The sequence below is a fragment of the Megalobrama amblycephala genome, linkage group LG21, assembly GCF_018812025.1.
Source record: "Megalobrama amblycephala isolate DHTTF-2021 linkage group LG21, ASM1881202v1, whole genome shotgun sequence".
Lineage (NCBI taxonomy): Eukaryota > Metazoa > Chordata > Actinopteri > Cypriniformes > Xenocyprididae > Megalobrama > Megalobrama amblycephala.
The window spans coordinates 4,885,433-4,903,021 of NC_063064.1; the positions used below are offsets into that span (position 1 = coordinate 4,885,433).

A 17,589-nucleotide genomic window follows, 5' to 3' on the forward strand; every position below is an offset into this window, starting at 1 on the left:
GCACAGGGTCTTGTGCCAGAGATTTACCGAGGCTTTGCATGTTTTAAAAGTTGGTGTTATGTGTGAGAGAGAGTTAAAACTGGCCTGGTTGGGGGAAGGCAAGGTCGACCGCAACGTCGCAACATATTATAGACAAGATCAAGAAGGAATAGAATTCATTAAGTTGGGAAGCCTAAAGGCGTCTCATATTAAAAGTAAAGATTTACATATTCACAATACTCACGCAAACACATCTGTAGTGATCAAATGAGAAGGGCAATACTTAATGTGCAAATCACGCACGCTATACCAGTTATCTATGGTGGGGTTAGCGTTTTATAATTATTCCTTATTCCTGGTAATCGTAAAATACATCTTCTCAATCTCAAAAAAGAAAAGTGATAGTAGCATATGCCAAACCAAGTAAGAGTGACAGGCTTAGGTGCAAATCCTCTCAATAGATTTGTACATTGCATTGTTTGTCTATGTGAAGGTCAAAATTTAAGAGCTAGGCGCACTTCCTTTAGCAACTGGGTCTTGTTTCATAATTATACGAGTGAGAACACCACACATAACAGCTTCAGCACAGCTTTTAACCATCAAAGCACGACCCGGAAGACCAGATTGGCTGACGCACGGCTACGTTGCAGCAGCCCCACTTTGTGCCTCAAGTTTCGCTGTTTCCAGAGAGAGAGAGAGAGAGAGAGAGAACGGGAGTAAGACAAGATAGAGTACGAGGTGTCAGACACTACACCACACCGTAAGTCACTGAAGAAAGATCCTCAGCGAATGAATTCTGGAAAGACGCTTGACTGCCAGGGAAGGTTGGCATCGCCAGAGAAGACTGTGCCCGGAGCTTCAGCGCTTCGCAAAGCACAACGAATCACCGATACTCTTCCCTCAAAGACGGTGCCACACGGAATTGGCCCCAGGACACATTTTTTTCTGCGAGATGTCAAGAGAAGAGAGCCTAATCGTAAACACTGGTAAGATGCGTTTTGCGTAGACTATAGCTATCATTCGACACAGCGAGCGTGAAGTGGAGTAATACGAAGAGATTATTCACGCGTTTTAGTGAGGTATTTATAAAGAGAACTGTTAGTCCAATAATTATCATGCATTATTCCATCTAAAATTCAAAAGAGTTCATTTTAATTTGATTGCAGTTTTAAATGGTTTATAATAAAACAAAAATACAATAAAAGGAATTATGTATTTCGTATGGCTGAATAATAATAACAATAGGCTAATAACAATAAAAATAATAAATAATTAATAATAATAGGCATAATATATTAAATACAAAATGTATATATTGTTATTAGGCCATATTGTGTTACTAAATCCGTTATCTACACTTTACGATTGCAGGCATTTTGGGTTATAAGAAACGACAAAGAGTTTACATGTTTTTCGTATAGCTCAGAGATATAGTCAAAAGTGCTAATAATATTAATATAATATTATACAATTTAGAATATGATTACTTTCTTATTTTAAATTTATGGAAAGGGACATGCTTATGCCCTCCTCTTTGTAACCATGTTAAAAATACAAATTAAACATACAAATTAAACGAACCAAAATGCAATTCCATATATTTACACCACACAATATACAAAATGTATTTATAAAGGAAACAAACAAACAATTTACGAATTAAATGAAATAATGCACATTTAAGAGATTAATGTGGAAATGTATGCTTGTGTTGATACGATTTTGTTATTTAACAAATCTAACAAGGGCAAGAACACAGCACAATTTACGAAAATCGCATTAAGTATTTTTACGCCAACATTTCAAATGGGCATTTGAATGATTATAAATGTGAAAGCGAATGTGGTATGTGTACGTTGAGGAATTAGCTTTCTCTGGAATGCCCCAAGGACGCCTGCATTAGCCCACCTGTGCTGTTTATTTAAATCATTGACTCCAAGAGCTGTCAAGCACAAAAGAAGGGCGGGCGCGCTGTCATCACCCTTCAGAGTTATGACTGCCACAGGATCATTTTCCGACAAACAAACGCCGTCACTCAGAAGAAGAACTTTACCCAGTAGCCTATGTCGCATAAAACAGCACGGTAGAATAAACGCAACTAGAAGGGTCGTTTAGCCAAATACTGCTAACGCATGCACAAATATGAGACTTTGCCTCAAAATAATGTGGATTGTTGGCTGAAACGAAAAGGGGGTGAGACGCTTTGCTTTCAAACCCTGTTATCCATGCTTCAGCAGAGGACAGGAGGCTTGTGACTTTGCCTGTGCTTGTGTCTGCCCCCGAGTGCCCTGTCACAATCTAATTACCCGTGAGTAAAGGACAATACCGCTTCAGCTGGTCTGTGTCATTCCCCCTATATCCCAGTGCCTGCTTATCTTCACAAACCCTTCTGCGCCGCTCTCTGCCCCCTCCTGCCCACTTTTAACCTCACGGAGAATGATAAATGCGCCGTGAGGGAACGAACGGGCAAAGCCATTTCACGGCACCTGTTAATTAAGGGAATGATTGCCTCCATTTTCGCGGAGCTTGTTTCCACCGCTGTTCATTATTTTTGATGCAATTAATTTAAAGCAAAGTGATGTGACATCACAAACGTGATGTCATTGCCGTCGTCACAGTCACACGTGTTAAACTACACAACTTGTGTTACATAAGAAATAAAGTCTGAATCTGCACACACATTTAAAGAAGAGTGCCCACTGAGTTAGAGTCCTCAGTCGGGTCATTCTCTTTAGAAACACCCCCAACCTTAAATGTTAAATCCCTAAAAGGACAGTCTCTTTTGTTCTAACATCGAGAGCATCTGGATTACCACAGGTATTTAGTTCAGGTATTCTCTAAAGAATATTTAGCCCTAGGTGAGCCGTGAACCAAGAGCCGCGATTAGCGCCAAAACTGGTTGTGATGGGCATGGCTGGAGCCTGAAACACACACACACACACACACACACACACACACACACACACACACACACACGCAATAATAATAATAAATGTATATTGCCATATTTACATTACAAATGCGGCACTGAAGCTGCATCTGTGGCATATACCACTAAAAGATACACGGTTTAATGCTGCACATAGCGGCAGAAATGAATTTACACCGAAATTACAATATAATAAATGTTATGAAATTGCTATTTAAAATGAAAATATTTTAATATTTGTATTTTTGAAATATTGAGTATTTTATTTTTCTATAAGGGCTGAGGTAGGTCAGAGCTCAAATATTAAAGTATGCATGCGCTTTTTGTGATAAAGCAGTTTGGACAGTGTGAAAGACCACTGTATTTAAAGGTTTGTATCAGCTTCAACTTGTGTCTGAGTGAATAATCTGCTATTGTACCTTTTTTTTTTTTTTTTTTTTTTTACGTAAGACTGTATATAAAATGCATCATTACACAGCAAAACCAAGCGTCATATTTTCCTGTACATTCTAATTTGTTGGCTTCAGGCTCCCAGGGCTCTTTGTGTTGTGTAGGGCCCCTGGCAGGAATCCAGTCTGTTAAAAAGGGATTTAAGCATCTGATATTGTCACACAATAACGCCAAATAGCCTGTTTGAGCATCTTAGGCTATACATCCAACGTTGACAGAAGTTCTGTGGTTTAAATGTAGCATTTGTGTCCAAAATGATTATTTGCTCTTCAATCGGACCAAAAAAAAAAAAAAAAAACTCATCCTCTTATGATGGTTATATGCTTAGCTGTGGAAAGTCTTTGCAGCCCGTCAAGATTTTTTGTTTTTTCTTTACCGAGATACTGTGACACCAAGCCATGGCGTCAGAGTGGCGGCCGGCAGGGGCTCTGAGCTCCAATTATTGCCTTTCAATTTTCAGGAGAGCACGCAGACTCCTGCTTTAAATAATAATACACATATATAGGCATATTGTCAGAGAGACACCCCACCATTATTTAAAATACAAAATCAGTTAAAACTCAATTTCTCATTTTACAACTGATTTATGGTGTAGACCTGAGCTGTTAATTTATTAAGTAAACAAAATGACCACAACAGTGTCTTTCTCGATAGATGATGAATGAGCCAGAGCACCCTGGTAGTCAAGTCTATCTTGTGTTATCTTTGATTGAGCCAACCAGACAAGTTAAATAATTAATATACACAAAGCGTTGCTACAAGCAGTTAGAGGCCACAGGGCTAGAAGCGGCTATCGATGAGCACGTTGCTATATTTTATATGTCAAAGGAGTGTTTATTTATATTAGATTATTTGAACTGGAGCTTCCACTGCACGAAATTAGCTGGCTATATGCGCAAGTGTGTTCAAACAACTTTAAAACGTGTGGAATTGGAAAGAAAACCTTTTTTTTTTTTTTTTACTGGATAGACAAGAAAATTTTATGTTGAGGATTGAGAGCTGCAACAATTTATTAAAGCCAATGTGCAAATGAGGTCTATCTAAACGCTTATCAAGCTAATTGGCGACGTTCTGTCTTTCTGCCTGTGGTGGGCGAGTCTGCTGCTTGTTTTGCCACCAGATAATTGTAAGTAAAAATCAACGAAGCTGCCCTAATGGCCACCAATTGGCTCTATTTGGACCTGCCCATGCGACCTGTCGGCACCACCGAGAGACGGGCCTGCTATTAATATGTAAAGTGACGTTTGATCGCTCGAAACAGCATACAAAGACTGTTTTCACAAGAAGAATGTGGTGACAACTAATTTAAAACAATTAGACGCGCAAGAACAATAGCCCCCAATTTAGAGACCATAAAATACTCCTCCCCAATTAATGCCTAAGGTGCTAGGAATTGTGTTTGTTTGCATTAGGCATATCGCATGTGACACTTGACTGTTACAGGTTTTGTTGTTTTAAGCAACGTTACAATGTTAATAGTCAGGCAACAGGTCCTAATCACATTCATAAAATCTTTAACAAAAGTTTATGTTTAACTGCAATAAATCATTTTTATTTATCAATTAAAGTATAATTGCTGGTTGGCACTATTCATTAATTTATGCTTAAACAAAAGTAGTCTAACGAATTATTAGATTAAAAATACAATTCGTTTAAGTCTTAAACGTTCTGGGGAAGTATACAAGAGTTAAATTCTTAATTTCAGGTCCTTCTGTTAGTCTTTAAGTAAAAAGACAACATTATTATTACATCATCATCTGAAGCTCTAGGAAAGGTAAAAAGAACTCAATAAATTGCTCCGCTGAATGATGAGTCTCTCAGCTCTCTGAATGTGGAGCACTAGGCCGAAAGTCGCCGTGGCAGTTTGGAAAGCATGTTGTTAGAGCCAATGGTAGTCAACGCGATCTGCTATTGGTTAACAGAGCGAACCCTGCCAGCCCGTGACCCCGCCCATGTTCGTAAGATATGGAATCTACTGGCGCCAGTTCCGACAGTACACAGGCACGATTCATTAATGAGACTTCTCTCCGCTTCAGACAGACGGAGAGTTTTAGGGAGAGTTTAACGATTGGGCTGTGGACAATTTAAACCAGTGGCGAATTACGAATGTCAACAGACATCTTTGAGGATTAACATTCTTTGTACAGGACTAACACGGAAAAAAATAAACTGAGGATTGTAGTGCTGAAATGCTACTTCTCGCCGTAAGTACTTACCGATAGTTCTTTGAAATTGCGTACAGATGAGCCTGTAATGCTTATTTTACAAGTTGCAACGCATAGCCTATTTCGATAAAGTAAATTTAGATCTGTCTTGCAACGTATTTAACGTTAAAATTGCAAAAACGTTCAAATAACACGCATCTGTTTGTTTTCTTACAGGTGTTCCTGAGCATTGTTGAAAGCAAAGAAGTAGGACCTGTTTTCCAAAAAGAGCATCACCAGCTGAAGCAGTAAGCTAACGACAAAACAGGCTATTTTAATAATCTAAAGGACCATAGTTGTGTTCCTGGGTCTCTTAGTGTCCAAGGGTTTTCAGTAGTCATATAGAAAACTTTTCAAAACGTTTTCTAAGCGCGGACACTGTAGACATGGAGGTTGCGGCCGATCAGTCTCGATGGATGGCCCATCATCATGCGGTACTCAACGGCCAGCACCCAGAGTCACATCATCACGGGCTTACACACAATTACATGGAGCCCATGGCCCCTCTTCTACCACCGGACGAGGTGGATGTGTTCTTGAATCACTTGGACTCGCAGGGGAACCCCTACTACTCCAATTCTCGGGCCAGAGTATCATACGGACAAGCGCATGGTAGGATTATTTTGTTTCTCTCGCATGAAGTAGGCTACATGTAATATTTTAATGACAAAATGTGTAACAGTAATATACCCTATATTATGTGCATATTTCATTATGTAATTACCGAGACATATTTCAGTCACACTTTACATTAATCATGAACGAAAATACGTCATATAAATTAGGCTACATAACGCTGTTTGTTGATTTAATTGGCTACTAGTCTATGTGAATTTATTTATGAAGCTGCTTGAAATAATGCTATAACTGTTATTGCTAAATTATTTATTATTTATACTTAAATGTGTAACGAACGGTTCAGTGTACAATGTTGCCCATATTCATGGCGAAAGAGATCACTTGTTTATGTGTGTGATTTTTTTTTAATTTTATTTTTGGTCATATAGCCTACTCTTGTGTTTAAAGAAAGGTTTAGTAAATAAACTTGACATTGTCGACACCATTTATGCCCATTTTGCGTCAGTTGCTTATATAGAGGTTACTAGTGTAGCTTTAGTACAACTGTGTTGTGCGTGCAGTGTAAAATCGAAAGATTTCGATGGTTTTTACTCTCACTTTGTGGTGAATCATAGTGGGGCCTAAATACGCGACTATCCCATGGCTGAGAAGTCTCGATGCTTATCCAAATATATGCTAATGTAGGCTTAATGTTTTTTAAATTATTTATTTATTTTTTGTTGTTGTTTACGCGTATTATGCATTATGCTTATGTGCTTGACAGTTACCAATTAGCCGAGCAAAAGGATGACAAAAATGTGTTTAAAATGTAACATATCGGATTTCTTCTCTGCGGTGCGAACTGTCTTCTCCAAGAGGTGCGTGTTGAAATGTAAAGATAAGAAGAAAAAGAAAATGTCCAGCGAATGACTTGATGAGGAAAGGGAAGTTCGTGTCAGGGAGAGAGAGGGGGATCAAGGCATTTCCCGGATGCCAAATCAAAACGAAAAATTCCTGATGAACTTCTTAGTTCAAGTGTCTAATTTGTGCGAAGAACAAGCTGTACTGAGAATTCTTAGTTAAAAAGTTGTCGTGTTTCGTTTTGTAAAGGAGATTTTACGCCTGTTTCTTAGGAGTAGCCTAAGTGCGTTTTTATTTTAAAAAGCATGTCGAGACGAAAAAAAACGTCTTTTAAGTTTTAGCGAGCAAGCACTGGACTTAAGGGTGAATCGGCAAATGCGATTTTGTGCATAATTGATGTTTGATACAGTTTTATTTTATCTCAATGTCAAGTTTGAATTGTTCGAGTACGGAGTCAACAGGTGAAGTTGAACATTAGACATTGTGTTTTCAAACAAACGGGTGTTTCGGCAAAAACAGCATAGAGATGTACATTTGATCGCAATTTTCATCTCGAATCGAGTTTTTATGTTTGTTTCTGTCTTATATTTCTCAGCTCGTCTCACGGGAAGTCAGGTCTGCCGGCCACACCTCATACACAGCCCCGGTATTCCCTGGCTGGACAGCGGGAAGGCAGCGCTCTCCGCAGCCCACCACAACGCCTGGGCGGTCAGTCACTTCAGCAAGCCCGGCCTGCACCCCGCCAGCGCCGGTTATCCGTGCAGCAGCAGCTCTAGCACCGCTCCCGTCTCCTCCCTCACATCCGCAACCCACTCCAGTCCGCATCCCCTTTACAATTTCCCCCCAACCCCACCGAAAGACGTCTCACCAGACCCCGGCCCTTCTTCTCCGACCTCCACCACTGCAAGAATGGACGAAAAGGAGTCCATCAAGTACCAAGTAATCGCTGATGGGATGAAAATGGAGGGTTGTAGTCCTCTTCGGGGAAGCCTGGCTATGAGCGCTCAGACACCGTCCACACATCATCCCATCCCGACCTACCCAACATACTCTCTGCCCACGCCACACGAGTACGGCGGCGGTCTGTTTCATCCTGGTACCCTCCTCAGTGGATCCGCTTCGAGCTTCACACCTAAATGTAAAAGCAAGACGCGATCGTGTTCAGGTGAGTTTCATTAGCTCTTGACTCGATCATGAAGTGAAGAGTATACGTTTAGACACACATTGGGTTAGAGAGCATTTTAAAAAGGCATTTTGTATCAATTATCAAATTATATATATATATATATATATATATATATATATATATATATATATATATATGTGTGTGTGTATGTATAACAGGCCTATATCCTATTTTTTGTGATATTAAAAAAAAATATTTTATTTAGCCAAATGCAAATGAAACCATTATCACAGCATTATCACAAAAACCATTATCACAGCTTTTATTTCTCAGATATTTTTTTCCCATACACAAAGTTTTAGACTGATTTGGAGTTTACTCATTTTGATTTTGTCTAATTATTTGAGTTCGGCCGCCATTTTAGGAATCTCCTTCTGGGCAACTCTACGCAGTTTTTAAATTATGACACACGACAAGTTTCAGCAGCTCTTAAAATGCTGCATCAAAATACATTACCACTTCAAGGTGGCATTCCCTTTAAAAGACATAAAAAGCGGCTTTCATACATAAACTATTAAACAAAGCCAGCTGTTTAGTGAAAACACTTTGTAAAAAAAAAAAAAAATCAATCTACTAAAATCGATATTTTACGTAGCCTGTTTACATTAAAAAAAAAGAAAGAAGAGGTGACAAAGTTACAACCTGCGTTATTGCATTTTTGAACACACATAATTTACTTAATGATGAAGAAAATTTAGATAAAAGTTTAGAAATTTTAAAGCTGAAGAAACAAAAATGTAGGCTTAGGCCTATAACATTATTATAAAACATTTTAGAGCGTAAGGGATCCAGCCAACAAATGACTAAGATAATATAAATACCAATCAATGCTATATTAGTGGAGCTTTAATGAAAAGGGCTTGATAAAAATGTTTAAGAAAAAATTGAAAATTGAGCTTTTGGCGAGGTTGCAGAACTGTTGGCATTAATTAACCTATTAAATGACACACAAACTGCTATCCATGAGATTCGATTTTTTCCCCCTACTTGTTAGGTCTTAAGATGAATGATTTCATTTGGCGGGCTGCGTGTTGCCTCACGCTATGTTTACCTTTAAAAGTAGTCTTTATTGCGCTTAAAACGTTGAGGAGTCACGACGCGCTGGCTCCAGTCATATCCTGTATACCTTCAGCTGAACAAATCACGACATACTCCCCCCTCCGCCCTCCTACGACCCCAATACTAACAAAACCCCGGCGGGACAGGCCTTCACAGGCGACAAGACCCTGCTGTTTGTGTGCTTATTTATGCACGACCTCGGCCTGATGCACTGCTATCAAATAACTTTAATTTGAACTATTTGTAATACTTTACATTACAGTTACATTATATTACAAACATTACATGCAATTATAATTGGATATTACATTAAAATAGCAATAACAATGTGTAAATACAAGATGCTACATAAATGAATGCATATGAATAATATTAGCTATCATAGCACAGAAATTAATTTAGCCAACTGTTTAGCTGTTAACCATTTAGCTATGAATGTAGAAAATGTCTTGGGTGGAAAATATAAGTTTTTTAGGGTTGAGTGTGCATTGGTGAATGCAACCATTTTGAACTGCATAGCAGTTTTTTTAGCTAAAGAGATTCAATGAAAACAGTTAAATAAATCCTACAAACATGATTGGGCATTGAAAGAAAAAATAAGAATTTTTTGTTTTAAAATTCAGAAGATATGAAAGGAGACTGTGAAAGGCAAATATGAATAAGTGAGAAAAAAAGTGTTAGAAACTCAAGTGTTGTTTTTTTTTATATATATTTGAACTCATCTCTTTTGACTGGCACCTCAGACGGTAGTGCGTTTGTTTTCCTTTTTCTAAAAATTCTTTCAAGAAACTCATTGATAACACAGATTTAGATTAACCTCTATTTACTCACCCCATTCACAGGGCCATTTTCACCTAACACTCCCAGCACCAAGTTTCAGTACATTCAAAATGCAAGTGATACTTCTAACCATGAACAGAAAAACGACTGAAAATGACTGAATTACAACATCACGTACACTTCAAAAGAGCGTCCATTGTCCAGGCTGATTCTTTTCTCTGGTCAGGGTGGGACAGCGACTATCTCACATTATAATGTGAATAATAGAGAGGTGCTCAGGGGAGTGAGGAAGAAGAGCATATGAATTAAAGCGCAGGGCCCTTTCCAGCAGGTTAGGGTGCTTTACTGTGATATGACACCTGAGAATAGGACAAGCCATGACAGCTGGCTGATAAACAGGAGTGAGAATGTATATGGAACCAACTCACATTTTAATCAGTTTCCTCTTAAGGTGTCTTGAAGACAGACTGATAACCAGGGTTCCTTCTGTAGCAGATAAATGAAAAGGTTGGTCTGTAGGTCATTTAAGAGTAGAACCTGGATGTATTGCTCATTTTCCACATAGTCATGCAGCGTAAAAAAAAAAAAAAGTGATTTCATCCACAAACATGCACATTCACAAATTCCGATATCAGTTATGTAACGCGTCCAGCTCAGATGAGAGATTCCAATGTGAATGTCATGTTAGATGTTGGCTAATTAACTTGGGAGTTGTTTTTCTTTGCCCAGTCTGTGACCCTGTGTTCCTGTATTGTAGATGTAATGTGAACTTCTTAATTATATAAATTTCCCTTTGCTTTCCCTCCACTTGAATTCTGCACAGAGGGGCGTGAATGTGTGAACTGCGGAGCCACCTCCACCCCGCTGTGGCGGCGGGATGGAACGGGCCACTACCTCTGCAACGCGTGCGGCCTGTACCACAAGATGAACGGCCAGAACCGACCCCTTATCAAGCCAAAGCGCAGACTGGTGAGTAGATGAGCCCTCCAGAACTCTTTCAGTTCCTTACACACGTGAGAACGAGGGCTAAATAGGAGCATGGAGCAGAAAGCCAGAGCACAATTCCAGGAAAGTTATATTTTCCCTATAATCTTCCTGGAATTGTTTGTCGCCCTCACCCCCTGGTGATCCCCTACTCTGCCTGTTACAATACTGCTACTATTGCCATTGTTCCCGCTATCATTATTGCTTCTAGTTCTGATACTGTCACTGATACCAATGCCCATGCCGATACAATTATCACCACTCCACACTGAGAGAAACCTGTTGCCTGAGCGCATCTGTTTAGATCTAGCAGTTTGATCTAGTTCTACTTTTTCTGGTGTTGTTCAGAAAGCCACATGCCATTGGATTGGTTTTGTGTGGCTGGCTTATGATTCTGGTTCCATTTTAGAATTGCTGCCAGCAGAATTATCCTGTTTAATCTCGATGAGATGTTTAAAAGCATTATTTAGCATTTATTTGATTTTTGATTTTGTTTTCTCTTAAAGAGTTTTTGCATTGAGCTGATTGATAAAAGGCAAAACTAAAGTTTCAAGAATTGCAAAATCGATGTGTGAAAAGTCGAACTTGATTATGCTCTGGTTATTAATCTACTATTTTTCCATGGTTCAGGGCAGCATGTAAAAGAAGGCTCCTCTGTGATTTTATTTAAATATAATTCATATCTCGCTGGGCAGTTTTTCCAACATCAAGATTCTATGAAAACAGATGACTTTTCAAGAAAACAGGGAGGATATTTTCCCAAACTAGATACATTTTTCTATTCACATAATCTTATTTTATCGTTTAGCGGATGAAACTCTATATCTCTACCTCTGTCTCTTTACACTGTTATCGAGTCATTGTTGCAGTCTTTCGTAATATTATCATAGAGATTCATTTAGAGACACAACAAGCTGTTAAATTGAGTGAGACCGTCTTTTTCTATCAGCCATGTGTCATAATTTAATTTTCACTTGGCTAAGTGACCATCGGAGTGTAAATATAAGTGTCTCAGAGGGAATCTTATTTCCAGTGTTGTAAAAGAGACACTTACATACTCAGCGAGAGAAAAATGAGCCTTGTAGCGAATAACAAATAGAGTGACATTCAAAGTGGGATTGAAATATGGATTGCAGCTGCAATTCCCAATTAGGATGATCATTGTTATATTTAGCAGTAGTAGGTGTAACATAGGCTAACTGTTCCAACATTTGAGTTTTTTCTTTAGTTTCACTATATGTTCTCATGGTGAAAAAAGGCCACAGGGTTTTCCATGGAGTCAGTGTGCTGGCCCATGCTTTTGCATTTTGGGCTGAAGTGTTTTCAGAGCGCTGTTCAAAGGCCATCCAGTTGTTTCCTATCCGGATATCTGCCCGGGCCCGATAAGGAAGCCAGGCTCCCGGGTGTTTCCGTCTTCAACAAACCCGGCTGAATTTTCTCTGGCCCCGGCAGGCCCGAATGACATCTACTGTAAAGCGATTATCAGAGCACTATGTGTGAAGGGGCTGGGGCAGGGATTGGAAAATAAATGGATTTATACTCTTTGCTCTCTTGTTTGTCATGCTCGACTGGCTCTGAGTTGAAGTATTGGAATGTGCGTGTTTTTGTTGTCGTCTGCGTTTTGTTTCATTTTATTCAGAGCGGCGTTTTTTATTCGGAGCTTCCTTTTACAAAAAACGTATTATGTAAATCGCTAATGAACACAAACTGCAAATGCTATATGCGTTGGACTGCGGGGAATTGCGTTGTATGTCTATAGATGTTTCTCATTATGTGTGAAAAATTGATCCGTAATGGACAAAAAGCGAACAGAGGATTGATGACCCGGCTTTGCAGTCGCCCCGCCCACTAAAGCGTTTGATTCGTGGCAACAAGGCGAGCAGTGTATCGAAACGATACAAATTAATGATCTGTCTAGTGTATTTACTGAAATATGGCAGAATTTATTAGATACAGGTCAGAAAAAAAGTACAGTCATGGCACAAATTGGAAAATTCAATTTAGCTTGTTTAAATCCACAGAATAGGCTATATTTAATTAGTTCAAACACAGAGGCGACTCCTTGTAAGAGATTTCAAATGTTCAGGCCGCATCATTGCGGGATAGTTTTGAAATGCTGTCTGGTGCTGAGTACACATAGGATGGGTGAGTCATAATATTCGTCACTCCATCAGATTCTTATCATAAATGTATTTAGCCTACTCCAGCCCAAAGCCTATAATCCTTGTTTGATATCAGCGCGTAGAATAGAAATGCAGAAATTAGTTAATGCAGTCTATTCGACGATTGCATTCAGTGCAAAAAAAATGAAAGGAAAAAAAAAGATGTCAATAAAAATAAAACAAAGCCATGATGTTACTGAAAAAAAAAAAAAAAAAAAAAAAACGGCGGCAACAGCAATTTGATAAAGGACAACAAAATTCAACAAATAGCTACATTTATTATTATTAATAATAAAGTTTCCACCAATGCATTAGCCTATTTTAGGCTTTTTACGGTTGTCGAGCAACTTCACAAAATAGGCTAGCCTAATCACCAGGCTCATCCATTGGGAATGTAGAAACGGATTTATTCGTTTTAAGTAGGCTAGCTACAGCCTTTTTAGATGCCCATGAGATTGTTTTAAAAATGTCCTTATGGATAATGAATGTTTTAATGTAGTACCCAGTATTGAATATTCTGTTTTTCTTGCCTACAGTCTGCTGCGAGGCGAGCCGGCACCTGCTGCGCGAACTGCCAGACAACCACGACCACTCTGTGGCGGCGCAACGGGAACGGTGACCCGGTGTGCAACGCCTGCGGGCTCTACTACAAACTCCACAACGTGAGTATTAAGAGTCGCAAACACTGAAAGTGACAGCGAAGTGCTCAAGTGGGCGGACAGCTCGTATCGATTGAAGAGAGGGTGAGAGTGAGACCGCGGACGCAAAGCCGGCTTTCCCTGTCAGACAGAGCCCGTTGACCGTTTTCTTTTTAGATTAATCCAGCTTTGTTTCAAAGGAGGGCGTTATTCCCAGGAGGGACGACAGGGCGGGTCTGCCATTCAAGATACGGCGTCAGTTATATGCTATCAATTCGGAGTTGTCTGAAACTAGCCTTTTTAATGTTAAGCTTGGCTGCGATCTATTTAGCAGACGAATAAATACATTTCACCTTAATGAAACAAGCGAAACAAAGGAGGAAAGAGAAAAAAAACCGAAATTGCGTGACAGCTGAGCTGCTGGATTGCTCTTTTCGAAGTCTAGTTTTCGTTTGAAATTCAACCTTAAAAGCATAATATAGACTACATTAAACCCTTTGATGTATCATTTGTGAAAAATATTACATCTAATAAATATAAATACATGTTTATACAGCATACAAGTCTTTAATAGGCTACAATGAATTTTTAGAAGACATTTCTGGGAACATTTACGGAGAGCCACATGACATTAAAATACAGCTATATATTTTGTAAAAACAGACAGAATGATAAAATGGTTACATTCAAATATAATGATCTTCATGTGATCTGCTGTTTCTATGTTTCTTGTCGTCCTTTTAACTAACTTGTAACTTTTGTGTTTAAAGACTTGTATGTAAAACATGTACTTTGAGACCTCCTATCCTTTTGTTTTTAGTTCCTTTGTGCTCATCATTAACCTACCCTATCTCGTTTCTTATAGGTCAATAGGCCACTGACCATGAAGAAAGAGGGCATCCAAACACGCAACCGCAAGATGTCCAGCAAGTCCAAGAGGAATAAACGATCTGGCGAGGGTTTCGAGGAGCTCTCCAAGTGCATGCAGGACAAGACCTCTCCATTTGGCAGCGCCAGTGCTCTGGCAAGCCACATGCCACACATGGGCCACCTGCCACCGTTTAGCCATTCTGGACACATGCTGCCCACGCCGACTCCCATTCACCCCACATTCAGCCACCCTCACCATTCCAGCCGCTCACCCGCCTGGGCCGAACCTCACTGAAGACCCACACTCCATCGCATCCCCTTGACAGGGGCATCGCGTTAGCTCCTTTATACTGAAAATCTCCACGCACCCCCTCCCCTCCCGTCAAGAAATCTTCCACAGGCGAAGGACGCGAAGGGGTTCGTGTCGGTTTAGTTCCTGGTCGGACACTGCCGGGGAAGGTGCCATCTCATCAACAACCACGTCGACTTGTATAGAGGACGGTTTAAAAAGCACCTCTCCCTTCTGGACGTTGAGGACCCTCACAGACAGAGCAGAGGGAGAGAGAGCTGTCTTTGCTTTTAGCCTTTCGTTACGTTTTACTGAGTCACTTTGGTACTGTCCTGAAAGAGAGGATATGTCTTTGCAGAATCACTGTGTGGCAGTTCCTTTGAGAACAGCCACCTCAGAAACTCTCTAGTAAAGAACTCGCTCTGACTCTCTGCATACATGATGAGTCAAAGAGAGAGAGACAGAAAGAGAAGACCACTAAGTTTATCCCCCCTAACATGCTGGAATACACCCCCCTTGGGCATGATTCCCTCTGAATGGACTCTATGGATACGACATACAAGCAAAAGAAATGTTTATAAAGGTTAATTGTTATTATCGTTATTGTTATTATGATAATTTATTTTCACCCTTTATCTCTTATTTCGCTTTCCTCAGAACACATTGTTATATTATAAATATTATTTGATTGTTATTGATAAAAAACACTGACCTATCCTAGCCAAGGCAATGTTGCTGAGCTGTACGTTTTTATCATTTTCCATTACACAAATAAAGGAAATAAAGTTTTAATACTTCATCTTTTTCCCCCGAGTACTTCCTTGCTATCGTTATGTGAAAGCACAGTCACTCTTCACCCAAATGGAGACATTTCTGCGGCTGCAGGCTGGTTTGATCATTTATGTTTCCGATTCCAGGGAATCGTATTTCCCCGCATTTACTACAGTTTAATATGAGAAATGCATGCGAATGCCAAAACATGCACGAGGCCAAACACAAACACACCCAAGCGCTCGGATAAGCTGCTGTTTCATATACTAAGTGTCAGAGGGAATTTCACCTAGGCATCGCTGATTTCTAGAAGGTAAGCGATATCAGATGCACATGGCTAAGTGCCTGAACTGCAGTATGTCTGGGGTTGTTTCCTACAACTGCGACTGGGGAAGAAGGAGACCTCTATGGCATATAAGCCCCCCCGGGGTGCCTCAGTTTGACCCAGACAACAGGCTCCAACCACTGGTCGAGTAGGGGGTTCCGATCACATGCAAATGCACAGAGACATACTGTAGAGAATGCACTTAGATGGACGAATTTGTTGTCCCCATGTCCTTCTTTTCAACTGACCTACTCAACCCCCTCACTTCTGGCTTGTCTTTCTGGAGCCAAAGGAAAAGTAAGCAAAAGGACAGCAAGTTTTTTGGTGGGAGAGAGAGAAATAGAGAGAAAAAAAGAGAGAGGGAGAAGAGGAAGGAAAGGCAATCAGTCCAGTCCATGAACAAACACGTGGGGGGCAGTTTGGAGCCTTCTCCCACAGATGTGCTTGCAGCTGAGGCTTGCAGGAAACAGCTCTTAACCTGGTCTCATTTTCAAGCTATTTAACCCAGTGCGGAGACTGAGGAAACCATCAACCCAGCCAACAGTTAATGAGAGAGACCCAACAACAGCACAGACCATGCTGAGGAGGGCCGACTTCAGGTCAACACCGACTCTTGCACAAGTGCAGATGCCCATCCCCCATCCAAATAATCACACACCCTCTTTTGTTTTCTATTCTATTCTATTCTATTCTATTCTATTCTATTCTATTCTATTCTATTCTAATCATTCATTAGCTATGTTTCCATCCATCTATTTTATGTGCATTTTGGGATATTGCATAAAAAACTGCTGGATGGAAATGCCAAAATGAGCAAAAATGTTAAAAATGACCGTAAAAAACGCATGTGCTTGTTTGAGTCGGATACATTTTTTATCTGATAAGAAAACATGCATGTAAACTACGATGGAAACACATTTACCGAACGTGTCTTTGAAAGTCTGTCGTCAAAGTGGTTCGGTATTATCACCTTCCAGAACTGCCTTATGACTGCATTCCCAAACAGCAAGCATCTTCCTCCGAAATGCATTTATAGCATTTTGTGTGCATGCTCTGAGACGCAAGAAATTTATTATATAGGTAAATTATTATATACAGTGGCTTCTCCTACTTTTCTTAGTGATATTTAGTGCCAGTTCATCAGGAAGTGACAATTTTGTTCTCTTCAACTTACTGGATGGAAATGGCGCTTTATTCACAAATGTTGTGTGCGATATTCCCATTTTGCGCATAAGTTAAATTCGCAACTTTGGATGGAAACATAACTACTGAGGTATCCATCCATCAGTGGCATGATTAATCTTCTGTACATTTGCTGAAAGAAAATCACTAAAGGTTTTCTTGAAGGGATAGTTCACCCCAAAATGAAAATTCCATCTTCATTTACTCATGTCGTTCCAAACCCATAAAACTTTTGAAACACAAATTAAGATATTTTTTTAATGAAATCAACTCCAGCAAAACTTTCAAAAAGTTCATGAAAACATTGTAAAAGTTACCCATATAAATTGGAAACACATTTAATTTAGGACTTTTATTCTGCA

At 39.7% G+C, this 17,589-nt stretch overlaps 1 protein-coding gene across 4 annotated transcripts; it reads left to right on the forward strand.

Annotated features, from left to right (window-relative positions):
• The first annotated feature begins 603 nt into the window (after nucleotides 1-603).
• Nucleotides 604-15,748, forward strand: gata2a (GATA binding protein 2a). 4 transcript variants are annotated; one of them, XM_048172938.1, is made up of 6 exons: nucleotides 604-965; nucleotides 5,740-6,174; nucleotides 7,577-8,146; nucleotides 10,818-10,975; nucleotides 13,689-13,814; nucleotides 14,656-15,748. In XM_048172938.1, the coding sequence occupies exons 2-6, from the start codon at nucleotides 5,949-5,951 to the stop codon at nucleotides 14,953-14,955; spliced, it is 1,380 nt and encodes a 459-aa protein (XP_048028895.1). In that variant the 5' UTR covers nucleotides 604-965; nucleotides 5,740-5,948; the 3' UTR covers nucleotides 14,956-15,748. The 4 variants fall into 4 exon arrangements, with proteins under 4 accessions (XP_048028895.1, XP_048028894.1, XP_048028896.1 ...); XM_048172937.1 differs by lacking the exon at nucleotides 604-965 and adding an exon at nucleotides 5,254-5,562; XM_048172939.1 differs by lacking the exon at nucleotides 604-965 and adding an exon at nucleotides 5,256-5,562 and having other exon boundaries at nucleotides 10,830-10,975.
• The last annotated feature ends 1,841 nt before the right edge of the window (nucleotides 15,749-17,589 follow it).